The sequence below is a fragment of the Sinocyclocheilus anshuiensis genome, unplaced genomic scaffold, assembly GCF_001515605.1.
Source record: "Sinocyclocheilus anshuiensis isolate Anshui unplaced genomic scaffold, SAMN03320099.WGS_v1.1 scaffold952, whole genome shotgun sequence".
In the NCBI taxonomy this organism is placed as follows: domain Eukaryota; kingdom Metazoa; phylum Chordata; class Actinopteri; order Cypriniformes; family Cyprinidae; genus Sinocyclocheilus; species Sinocyclocheilus anshuiensis.
This window is the reverse complement of record NW_015552656.1, coordinates 653,238-665,098: the sequence shown is the minus strand read 5'-3', so window position 1 is coordinate 665,098 and position 11,861 is coordinate 653,238. Positions and strand designations below refer to the sequence as shown.

Sequence of the window (11,861 nt, the reverse complement as noted above, 5' to 3'; positions counted from 1 at the left end):
CGCCAGTGGGAGGGCATCTCTAACAGATAGAGGTATTGTAAGAATGATCAACTGTTTCCTCAAAAAAGTGACGATAATGTTCTTGCAAGATGCATTCAGCTATTAGACTACATCTGTCCTGTTGTTTAACTGCAATCCCTCAGTCCATGTTTATTCAGGATACTTAAGTCAGAGAGAGCTTCTTAATGTAATGTGAATGGAGAAGCGTAAATACTTTAGCAGTGGTCAGAACTGCTGCATTATGTATTTTGCGGGAACTAAACAGAGGCGCTGCGGTCAGGCCACAGAATAGCCCGAGCACTTCACTCTGATCTGACGCATTATCTATTCACCACAGTGAGACTCCCTGTTTGTGTGCATTAGGTCTTCAGTAGCCACAGTTATATGATATTAGATGAAGTGCGCCGTAGAGCGTGTGGCGCGCGTGTGTGTGTATCTCTCGCACACACACAGAATTCTGTCTTGACTTACCTCACTACCGCCCCAATCCAACAACAAGAAGTCAAACTAAAGACAAACAAAAGAAAAAGAAAGGACTCATGCGTAAAAACGATAGAGTGGCGACGTCAGACTTGATCAACAGATGACTGATCATATTGAGTGCCGCCCATCCTTCACAAGCCCATTGTTTGATGACAGAACGGTGAGCTGCCCCTGTGCATCCATTTCCCACAAGCCCCTTTCACTCCCCCTTCCCACCCTCCTCCTTTCCTCCCCCGGGGCAGGAGCATCAATAACACACACGCCCGGCCGGTCGAGGGTAGAGAGCAAGGCCGCCATGAACCCCCGAGGCCTCTACTACGCGCCCCCAACATTACAGCCCGGCCATCCGTCATCACCCCGACCCTGCCTGGGGTCAACGCCACCCTCTGACCAGCAATAGGATGGGACTGTCCAGGGGTCTAGCTACTGGTTCATATCACTCATATATCATATATCATGAGATATGTGAGATTTGTTATACTCAGTATGTCCATATGATGCATGTCAGATATGGTGCAAATGACATGTTGGTAGAAAAGCTGAGCTATGAATAGCAAAATCAAATGTTCAAAAATTTGTCAGGATGACAGAGCCAGGGAGGATGTCATATGAATGGAAGCTAAATGCAAAGGAACGTTAATGCTCCCCTCATGCCATAGTTCTTCATTATGATCTAGGTGTCAATGTCAGGCTTGACGAGCTCGCTGAGTGCTGCACTGCTAATTGAACGTAATGACCTTTGGTTGCTTGCCAAAGGCTGCCAACTCCTGGTGGAAAAAAAACAGGTCCTTACATCAGTTCAGAGGACGGACTTTAGAGGATGCACAGTCTGGGATCGAACCACATCATAAGCTAGTTTAGACTTGATAAAGAAAGGTATTTGCGTGTTAAGTTGAAGAATCTCCTGCAGTTTCAATAATGGTGATATGTAGACATTGAAATCTTCCTCTACAAGAGAGTCCAGGGTAATCAATAAGTTTCTAGTTTGTTTGTTTACGGTGTCCCAAAATGACCCAACCAGTCCTCTGCCAATTTTAGTCAAGATCACTATCACTGATGTTCAGTTTAACAAAATGAGACTGCTCACTTATTTTGCAAATGCAATTATTTATTTGTGCACTAAAGAACGCCATTTTATCCAAGGCTTACAACATGCAAACATAACATCTATAGAGTGCACTGTGTCAAGAATGTTTGCAATTAACAAGAACATGTTGTCTTAAATGAAAGTGTTTTAGGCTTTAATGAACTTGAACAAAAGCCCGTGATAGTGATTCTATTAGCATGCATTACTGCTGTCTTCTCTAAGAAAATTAACTTAGCCACAGTCGGTATGTATATTGTCAAGTGTATCTTCTTTATTATTAATAAAAGACAGAGAATGAAACTGATTAGCAGAACACAGAAGAGTACACTCAAGACAAAAGTACAAAGGCCAGTGCTATGTCGCCCAGCATGCGGCTGTTGTTTCAAAACGGATAATAAGCTATCCGTACAAAAGGGGCATTTCCAAAGATGCGGTAGAGCGGGCGTCCGGCTGACAGCAGCCCCTGCCTCTAACTGCTCCGAGTGTAATGGGAGGCTCCTTCAACACCTGAGACCATCGCACATTTTCAAGGCCTCCATTCCTGCCACCAAACCTCTTGCCACACTCGCTTTTCTTTCATCTTTGACAAAGCCCTCCCTTTGCGTCCTTTTCGCTATTTGGTGAGGAGACATCTCCTCCGCAAACCGACAGAAAGAGGAGCACACAGAATTAAACAAACAAACACAAAGCTTCGAGAAGCAATGCTTAATAGTGTCGCACATGGCTCCCTTTTCATCTTCTCAATAGCTGTTCAGGAAGGATCAACACTCGAGAGCAAGTCCTCTCCCGCTTCCTCTCTCACGGGCCTTGTATCAGTCGTCACTTCACAAGGGAACTTTCTTTCTTGTTCTGACACACTTTTTAATTAGATTGTCCACTGCACGATCATTTCCACCAGCCCTAGCGAGGTTAGGTGCCTGAGCTGTGCTCTATATGAAGGTTCTACATAAAAATGCATGCTTTAAATATGACTATTAAACAACTGGCAATTCGAAGGAGCAGCCAGTAATGAAAAGTCTGTTGTCATTTACTCTCCCTTGTGTTGATCCAAACCTTAGACTTACTTTCCACATTGTGTCTAGAACACAAGTTCTTAGAAATATGGATGTTGATTTTTTGGGGGGTTTTGTAGGATTTATTTATTTTTTTAATAAATACTTAATGCATGAATGTTTTTTGAAGAATTGAACCAAAAGACATACTACAACCTGAACTAGGCTTGTCATAACAAGGTCAAATTATTTGATATATTAAAATATTTCCAGACCTTGTTGACACTTTAATGAGGGTCTGCAGGGGTTCGCTCCATGCTTATATATCCATGCTCCATTATGATTTTTCACAGAAGTGGGCATTAAAGTCATATGAATTGCATATTTGATGCAATTGATGTTTTGTATAAATAAAAAGGACAAAAAAATGAGACATCATTGACCCTTAAATTTCATTGTTCTTCATACATGTACATTTTCAGATGACTAACTGTGATTACTGCAGAAAACTTCTCAACGTCCATGTTGCTCATTGACTAAATGGCACTTTGACAAAACTGACCTTGAAATATTCAAAGGAAATCAATTTGAAGTCAATGCCGGAGCAAAAATAAGCCTAAAGATTCAGTCAAGCTGACTTTTTGCCTGAGTCACGCATGGATTTTGGAGGGAGGAGGTGCCTCTGTATATTTAAGGATTAGCAACTCCAGCTTCCCTTAACTGAGCTCCTTAGTTATTAATTTTACTGTTAAATACCCAAAGAAAAGCACTTTTAAGCAGCTCTCATTAATACGCCTCTCCTCCATATAGCCCAGCTAGGTGAGAACCGTCGCTGTGGCTAATTATTACCTTCATATGCAAATGCCGTTAGTCATGCTTAAAGTGTACTTTTTCTTATTTAATTAATTAAAACAATCATCTATGAACTTTAAATTAGTCTGGTGTAAAATAATCTCTTTTTATCGTTTAATAATTAGCAGGCAGTAAAGCGGCTGTATTAATTGCATCTAGGCTTCCACCCCAGGAGACGCACGGAGAGGAATGGATCTCAGCTTCCTGAAATAGCGAATTCCCATGAACTGAGGAGCTAGGAAGGAAAAGTGAGTGAGAAAGAGGATGAGAGAGAGAAGAAAGAATGAGAATAAACTCTTTTCTGCATTCTTTCTTTAAATTACCCCGGGAATCAGAGACAACCCTTAATTAGCCTAGCGCCGTGGTAAAATTGATTGAAATGCAGCACATCAATTATTAAGCGTAACAGTTTTTTTATAACTCTCCCCTGCTTCTCTTTGGGTGGGAGTGGGTTACGGTAAATCGCTTGGGTGTTACCTCTGAAAACAGACTGCAAATGAGAGGACGTTTGTTCAGATCTTCACGACCTCTCAGTATCTCTTACATGCAGTGCCGTGCATCGAAGCGAAGTATCACTGATACTCCTCATGGCTCTTGTCTCCTTTGTTCTGCTGCGATGTTTACATAGTAGGTTAGGAAACTATGACGCATACTTTTTAACGCAGCCTTTCATGCACAGAAATAACTGAGGGGTTCAGCAAGGCTATATATTAGGCCCTTTTCAGAACTACTCTATCTTCTTATTAGTGCTTGCAAAGTGAACAGAGTGTAACTGCAATCATCTATATCACCTTTGAAAAATGTTTTCATGTCAAAATCATCCTCGTCCAAGACTCCAGTTGCTCATATGCAGCTTGACCCCTAAGGTCAAACCGTCACTGTCAGTTAAATAACCTCCCTGCTATCTGGAGTGTCACCTCGTTCAGGTCAAAACAAGGTCATGTAATTTGCAATCTCTTTGTAACATTAACATGGGTTTATTTGTCTCCACTCAAAGCCACCCAAACAGCAAGTACTTGGGTAATAAGCAGCTGGCACTTCAAATGACTTCTGTGATTACCAAAACAGAGCTGTTAGTTAAAGCCATCTCACTGGCAAATAAAAGTGTTCATTACTGAAACGGTATTAATCGGTTAAAACAGCAATAATCTGTATAATTGCTTTAATTACCCTGCCAATAAAGAGCAACACAAATTCACAGCTCATTTTTGGCTGTTGGCCCACCAAGTGATTTTCTTTATAACTGCTGCCAGCTGCTGGTAACAATGTACATAACAGTTTTCAGTGCACAAGAGGTACAGGGCAGGTGATTTCCAGCAAGTTAAAATGATGCTAAAAGTTATGTCGTTTTAAATTTATTTCCACGTTTCAACAACCATCCGCCACTAAATATGACCTCTCGAAAAGAATGAAATGAAGAATTGCCAGCTGGACAATCACTGAAATTTTATCTCAGGACTTTCACAAGATGTTGCCATGAAATGGCACCTTATCCACTTTTAAGTAAAGTTGGTCATGACAGAATTCTCATTTCTGGGCAAACTATCCTATTAACTACTCCTGCCTTCTAAGGTCTCTTGGGGGTCACGGGCTGGGAGACTACATGACCCACTCTGATGTCCTGTATATCCTGGTCATTGTCAGTGCTTACCATGGTTGGAAAAACTCATTTGAGCCTGATTAATTCTTTGCAGGGCCCTTGTGCTCCAGTTACCGCTGCAGACCTTTGCCAAAGTACCAGGAAAAAGACTTCAGAAGACATCCAACACTTCACACTGGACAAGTCAGAGGGCAGTGCACAAAAGAATCCTTAAAGGCCATTGTAAAAGAGTCAGGGTCAAGTATAGGTTAGGATGATGTTTTAATTAGTTGGCCATAACTTATACATGATTGCTCTTTCCCTATGGCCAAAATTCAACAATGGAGCTACTCTTGAATGATCCGAGAAGAATAACACAAGATGGTGGAGGCATTGTGAAGGTCAGTAAGGTATTATATGTAAAAAAAAAAAAAAATCTCACAGTTAACCAATCATGTGAATGAAGAGACCCAAGACGGCAAGCTCAGAATGGAAAACAGTATCACACTTACATTATGATGGTCGGACATAACAGTTTGACCCCGAAGAGCGTCCTCTGATTGTACGCCCATTCAAGATGCAAACCCAATAGGCCTATTTAGAATACATTTCCAGTAAGTCAGTTTGTAAGTAAATATATGTTTTTGGGAAATGTTTTCTGGTGCACATTAACGAGCCACTGGGGTTTACACTGTGAAATGCTGCCAAACCAGATGCAACTTCGAGACTAAATGCCACATAAATTATAAACTATTAGTGTAACTTGGAGAAACCACTTAGTGCCTATCCCGACCACAGAGAGGGGTTTTAACGGGAGAGGAATGATTAACGAATGCTGCAATACATGCCTCAAAGCTTTTAGCAACCGATCTGTGTGGTCTTGCCTAACATCAGGACCCCTACGGACCTAACCAACGGTGAGACCTTGATTCAGTGATGTGGCCTAAACACTTCTTCTTCTGATAATAGTGACATCTACTAATAAACAAACGAGTGAATGGCACATACATTCGTTTTTATAAGACGTCTCTGGTGCACAGTCACCAAATGTTAATGGACTCAAGGGCTTTGTTATAATGAAAATGAAACGGGCAAGATTTTAGCTTGACGATTATAACAATATTTACATTAATTGAGCCTCATGAAGTGACACAATTAAATCTTAAACTTAACTTTTCTTCAGACTTAAATGAACTATGCTATCAGACAGGCATTTGATGGGCAGCTGAACTGATCTCAGAAATGATCGTATGTTACTGAAGCTCTTGCTCCCCATGGTGGTCAAAAAAAGGAAGCACAGCAGTATAGTTATTTCTTTTAATAAAACTGCTGCACTTGGTTTATCCACCTAGTTCTGTCTAAGCCAGTTACAGAAGATTAGACCTTGTGGGTTCCAGTGGTCTAAAGAGCCCACTTTCATATCAATGGTATTCTATTGCAGTTTTTCAATTGTTTTTCAATCACAGAACAAGTATCTTGATTTAATTTAGATTCTACATTAGTCCAGACGTTAGGTGTTATTTTAAAACATCATTTAGATCATTGGTCTCAAACTCAATTCCTGGAGGGTCACAGCTCTGCAGTTTAGCTCCAAATCACACCTGCTTGGAAGTCCTACTCCCAGCTGAACACCTCTGGTGTGACTTTAAATGCAGACCTTGAGCTAAAAACTCATCACCAAACCCCTATGACTTGTACATGTAGGTACAGTCATTGTAGACACTTCCAAAACTGTTACAACAGAGATGGAAATACAATTTAAATACATGAATTGTTTCCATCTTTGTTGCCACAGTTTTGGAAGTGTCTTTTTCTGTTCTAAAGAAGGGGGTGCTCCAATACCTTTGTCTACATCAAGCAATTGGTGTTTGGTGATTTTTCGCTCAAGCTCTGCATTTCAAGTCACACCAGAGGTGTTCAGCTGGGATTAGGACTTGGCTTTCAGCAGACCATCTCTAATAAAGTTCTCAAATGTTAGTGTACTTATTTACCCAGTTGGCAAAGAGCTTGAGATAACATACAAGTGGCAACTAACAATTCTGATGGCAGTAGTGCAACAAGAATAACAAAAGAAAATACACCAGACAGGTGTTAACATGAGAATTAAAACTTTTTATTAGTGTATTTATGAAGTCTGCATATGCAACACACCTGAAAAGCTTATCGCCTGAAGTTCACGTCCTACCAATACATCTCTCTAATGGTAAAACAAGCTCACCAACTGTTAAATGCTTTGCAAAATAGGGAGAAAAAAAATAACAGAAAAAAACAAAGTAAAATAAAATTATATATACACATTTATATGCATATATGTCTGGTCCACTTTCAGTTCTATTTGGTTTTCTTTCCACACCCAGTCAAAAATGGCAAACAGAATGTTCCCAGTGTCTTAATGGCCGCTCATCGGCTTTAAAAACGGGCCACAGCGTCTTCGTCAGCTTTTTACTAGATGCACTTAAAGTACAAATCGCAAGAGTAGTTAAGATCAATGAAGGAAAATATGGAGACAGAGGTGGGAAGAGGGGAATGGATATTTGCAACGCCTGGTCACTGCCACAAGTAAAGAATAACAGACAGCTATATCACAGTCATTAGTAAAAGTTGTACAACGAGCACGCACACTAAAGTTGCACAGCACCCTGTAAAAGCAACCTGTTTAGTCTTTTTTTTATTACCCAATTGCAAACAAATAGAACATCGCCATGGTTTCGGGTAACCATACTTTGAGGGGCGGTGGGTTATACAGCATCGTGTTGTGAACATGGGAGGAAAGCAACTAAAAGAAAATTAAAGTCAGATGTACTTAAGGGGGTTTGAGATCAGGGCGAAACGTTAACCGGGACAACGGCTTGAATTAGAAAGCGGAGAAAAAAAGATATTTGCGCTTATAAAAATTTCATGCTAAATAACGTTTTCGTATGATAGGACATTTCAATATGAAGCCATGTTCCTTTAAAAAGAAGGCATGATCTAAAAAAATATTCAATTCTAATAAAAAGGAAGAGAGCTTTAAAGATCTTAAATATATTTATATATAAAAATACATGAAAATACAAAAAGTAGCTAAAAGAAAGATAAAGGGAAACAAAATCTTGTAATTGTGAAGGATAACCTAGTTTATAAACACTTAAAGCTTAAATACTTGGATTTATTTTTTATTCTTTTGTCGTTTTTATTTTAAAGATCTGGACTGCGCGAGACGCTTTAATAACCTTCGAAAGTCCCTGAAAGAAGCCACTTTCTGAAGAAACCAGACTCCAAAACCACTCCACAGTGAATAAAAAGTTAATTCTGAGGGGCGGCGTAAAGTTCGAATTGAACGTGGGGTCTTTTTTTTTTTCTTTTTCGTTAAACATTCTATAAGTTTGAAGAAAAGAAGCATGACTTACAGCAGCATACCTCAAATCAAAGGCAACATTCTTATATAGTGGTTTGGGGAAAGAAATCATAAAAAAATTATAAAATAAAATAAAATAAAAGTATCTTTTGGCATTACTGAAGAAAATCAAAAACCATGATTAAGCCTTAACGTGTCAATCTACACAATAATAACGTGTATAAAAACAAAGAACGTGACATTTTGCCAGAAAAAGTAACCTCCTTGAACGACCGGATTGGGATCGGCATCCAGGAAAATTAATCGTTAAAAGAGTATCAGAGTATGTACTTCTTCAGGGGGGAAAAGCCTTGCTGCTACAAGTGTGTGAAGTTATTTACTGCCTTCTTGAACTTCCACACAACATACGCACCTTCCCTCCTTCTCGAAAACCATAAAAACAAAATAAAAAACAATATACATTTCAAATTCTACTACTAATACATGTAATATTGAGGGTTTATGAAAGAAAACAAGAGAGAATTAAAGGTGCATGAAGCTGATGAGACAGCAAGTGCTGCGTTCAGATCCAAACGGAGAGAACATCAGTGTCGGGAGGAGAGAGGATAGAGAAAGGCTCACGATTACTATGAAAGAGAAAGAGGGGGCGGGGCTCGAGTAAGTCTGTTGTTCTTCGAGTTGTCGGTTGATGTGATTGTAGAATCAGTCGTTTTGGAGGCAGAGGACAGAGAGCTTGGTCACGGCGATTAGGACATACTGGAACAGCGTACGGAGGGTGAGCCCATCTGGGTCAGGACCTTGTCCAGCCACTGCAGGGGGCCGTTCAGGTGAAGCTCGATCCAGCAGGGGGTGCTCGTCACCGTCTGCCGTCTACACAACAATCAACAGTCACAGGATGTATCGTATATCAACTACATTTGAATTAAATATAAAATATTTGGAAGTAATTCATTTAATGAACTGATTGAGAAATAATGAATCCCACATTTCACTACAAGTGTAATTTAAACCACATTTTTACTATTATGTAAAAAGGAACCGTATGCATTAAAAATGTATAGCTAAATTATATCAGGTTTTTACCATTTATTTTTACTCAAAACTCTCCTGAAAACCTGTCCATACCTGTACTCGGCTCCCCAGCCTTTGACGAAACTCATGCGAATGGTGCACATCCTGGTCAGCTGATATACAGCCTCAAAGCCCTGGTTCACCGACTGAGCCAGCAGTGCCGCAAACTCCTGGTTATTGAAGATCTTCAGGTTACAGCCTAAGAAAGAGAGTATCGTTACGTCATAACGGTTGACGTAAAAAACTGGATGGTGCAGAGGACAATAAAAAGTGAGTGGATCTCTTACCTGGAGGGATTTTACAGACTGTCGCAGGGTGCCAGCCATACCTCTGATTACAGTTAGGGCTTTGAACAAAGATGGCGCTATCGCTAAGACATTCGGCAAACACTTCCCCACCAATATAATACAGCCTGACCCCTCGTCCTAATCAAAAAACATCAACACAAAAATGTTGTTTTGGACCCCATTGACTTTCATTGTACAGACAAAGACATTCTTCCAAATATCTTCTGTTGAAGAAAGCAAGTCATACACAGGTTTGGAATGACATGATCAAATAAAATATGCCAATTGTAATTTTTGGGTAAACTGTTCCCTGAAATTCCACTTTAACACTTGATAGTAGCGCAGCTGAAGATGTCTTGGTACCTATGTGTCTTCGGGTCATCTCCACGGTGGCGTTGCGGTTGACGTTGGACAGCAGGCCCAGGCAGAAGCGCTCCGAGTTGGAGGGGTCTGTGAAGCCATCCACGGTGAGGGAAGGCTGAGAGGCGTGGAATGTTTCTCCGACCCGCTGGTTTAGTTCATAGTAAGCTATGGAGCACCAAAACGCGGGCTCTGAGTAAGTCACTGGCTGAAGGTCTGAAAGAAAGATGAAAAAGACCAAATGTAAGAACAACTTGACAAGCTCAAATGTACTGTGCATAGCCAATGTATGACTATGGTAGTAAACCTCCTCATTTCTTAAGATTGTAAGGACTTTGAAGATGTATTAAGAATGAGTTGAAGCAGTTAGCGAGGTCTTACCCATGCCATGATTGACAGGCGAGAGTATGCTTGGTGACAGTTCCGCAGGAGAACCTGACGAAGAGAAAAAAAAAAAAGATGATTTCTTACACAAGAACACAACGCACAAGAAGAAATAACTAGATTTTTTTTGGTGCTTGCCCATGTAAAACTACATTCTATGACAGAAGGATCAGTTCCATCCTTCAATGGGATTTTTTTTTTTTTGCCTGTTTTATCCTCCTTTAGTCAAAATCGGCATGTGATTTGAGAAATTATTCCTGTCCATAGCATAAGCGAAGTTTAATGGTAAAGGTTCCGGACAGAATCCTAAATTCTAAGTAAGAATGACAGCAAAAAGCAGTAAAATGGAAATTCTTGGTTGAAACGAAATTCTGGACACAACAGGCTGAAAAACAAAAAATCCAATGTAATAAGTAGCGACCGATCTTCTCTTCTGTAATGAGACATACATTTAAAAACAACCAAAAAAAAACTAAACAACGCAGGGCATGGACTTGGTTCTATCCATCAGTTTTTGATTGGACAAGGCAGATCTGAATGCAAACTTGCAATTATGACATCATCAGAGAGAAATCTGTCACTTCACTGGAAGATCATGTTACAGTACTTTATTAAATAAAATAAAAAGCAAGGATGAATTAATAAAATCAATCACACTCGTTTAGAAAATTTGGAAAATTGGGAATTTTCATGTAATGCCAACTTAATTTCTTCAGTTATTTCAAACAAAGTCTAAATTTAAAGTGTTATTTATTTAAAAAAAAAAAAATAATAATAATAATAATAATAATTAGGCCCCAAGTTAAACTTGTTCTTCCTTCAGGTTGCATTACTATCATACTATAACCTCACAATCATAGCCTGAAGCCTAAAAAATTATTTTAATAATTAATCAACCCAGTCAGAGGAGATCAAAAATATTTGATATTTTAAGCTGATTTCAGAACACGTTTTCATTTGCCATGCATCTAACAATGAAGTGCATGTTTCTGCAAGAGACAGTTGTGATCGGAACGACATGAAAGTCCTGTCGTTAATCTTTTCCCTCTAACCATTAACAAAGTCGGCAAGTGTATGATGCCTAGTTTCTAAAAGCTGTTCACATTTTACAAGTTGTGTAGTGTACTAAAAACCACTTGTTCTTTCCAGGGAGCAGGGTTTCTACAGAAGTGAACAATTAAATTAAAATTTAAGACTTAAGACCTTTTTAATACCACCTTACATGAAATCACCGTGGACGAAGTGGAGTCCAGCCCGGGTTCGTCACATGTGGTTACCGCAAGCCGCCGCTCACTCTAGCCGGCCATGTGTGACGCTGTGCGTTTCAATGTGAAAGCGAAACTACTTTGTTAGGTCTTCCAAAAGAGGACACGACTACAAATCAGTGGTTAAGTTGTATTTACAACACTGTTCCAGAACAGTTTAACCC

At 39.8% G+C, this 11,861-nt stretch overlaps 1 protein-coding gene across 2 annotated transcripts in view; it reads right to left on the bottom strand.

Annotated features, from left to right (window-relative positions):
• Positions 1 to 7,667: 7,667 nt before the first annotated feature.
• The window catches only part of LOC107667259 (mothers against decapentaplegic homolog 2), a 30,026-nt gene continuing 25,832 nt past the window's right edge, over positions 7,668 to 11,861 (bottom strand). The window contains exons 8-12 of one of the 2 annotated variants that reach the window (XM_016458883.1): positions 10,430 to 10,483; positions 10,052 to 10,264; positions 9,689 to 9,826; positions 9,456 to 9,600; positions 7,668 to 9,200 (exon numbers count right to left, since the gene is read on the bottom strand). In XM_016458883.1, coding sequence (XP_016314369.1) covers positions 9,077 to 9,200; positions 9,456 to 9,600; positions 9,689 to 9,826; positions 10,052 to 10,264; positions 10,430 to 10,483 — 674 coding nt within the window. In that variant the 3' untranslated portion in view covers positions 7,668 to 9,076. The remainder of the gene's footprint in view (positions 9,201 to 9,455; positions 9,601 to 9,688; positions 9,827 to 10,051; positions 10,265 to 10,429; positions 10,484 to 11,861) is intronic. The other variant, XM_016458884.1, reaches the window with a different exon arrangement.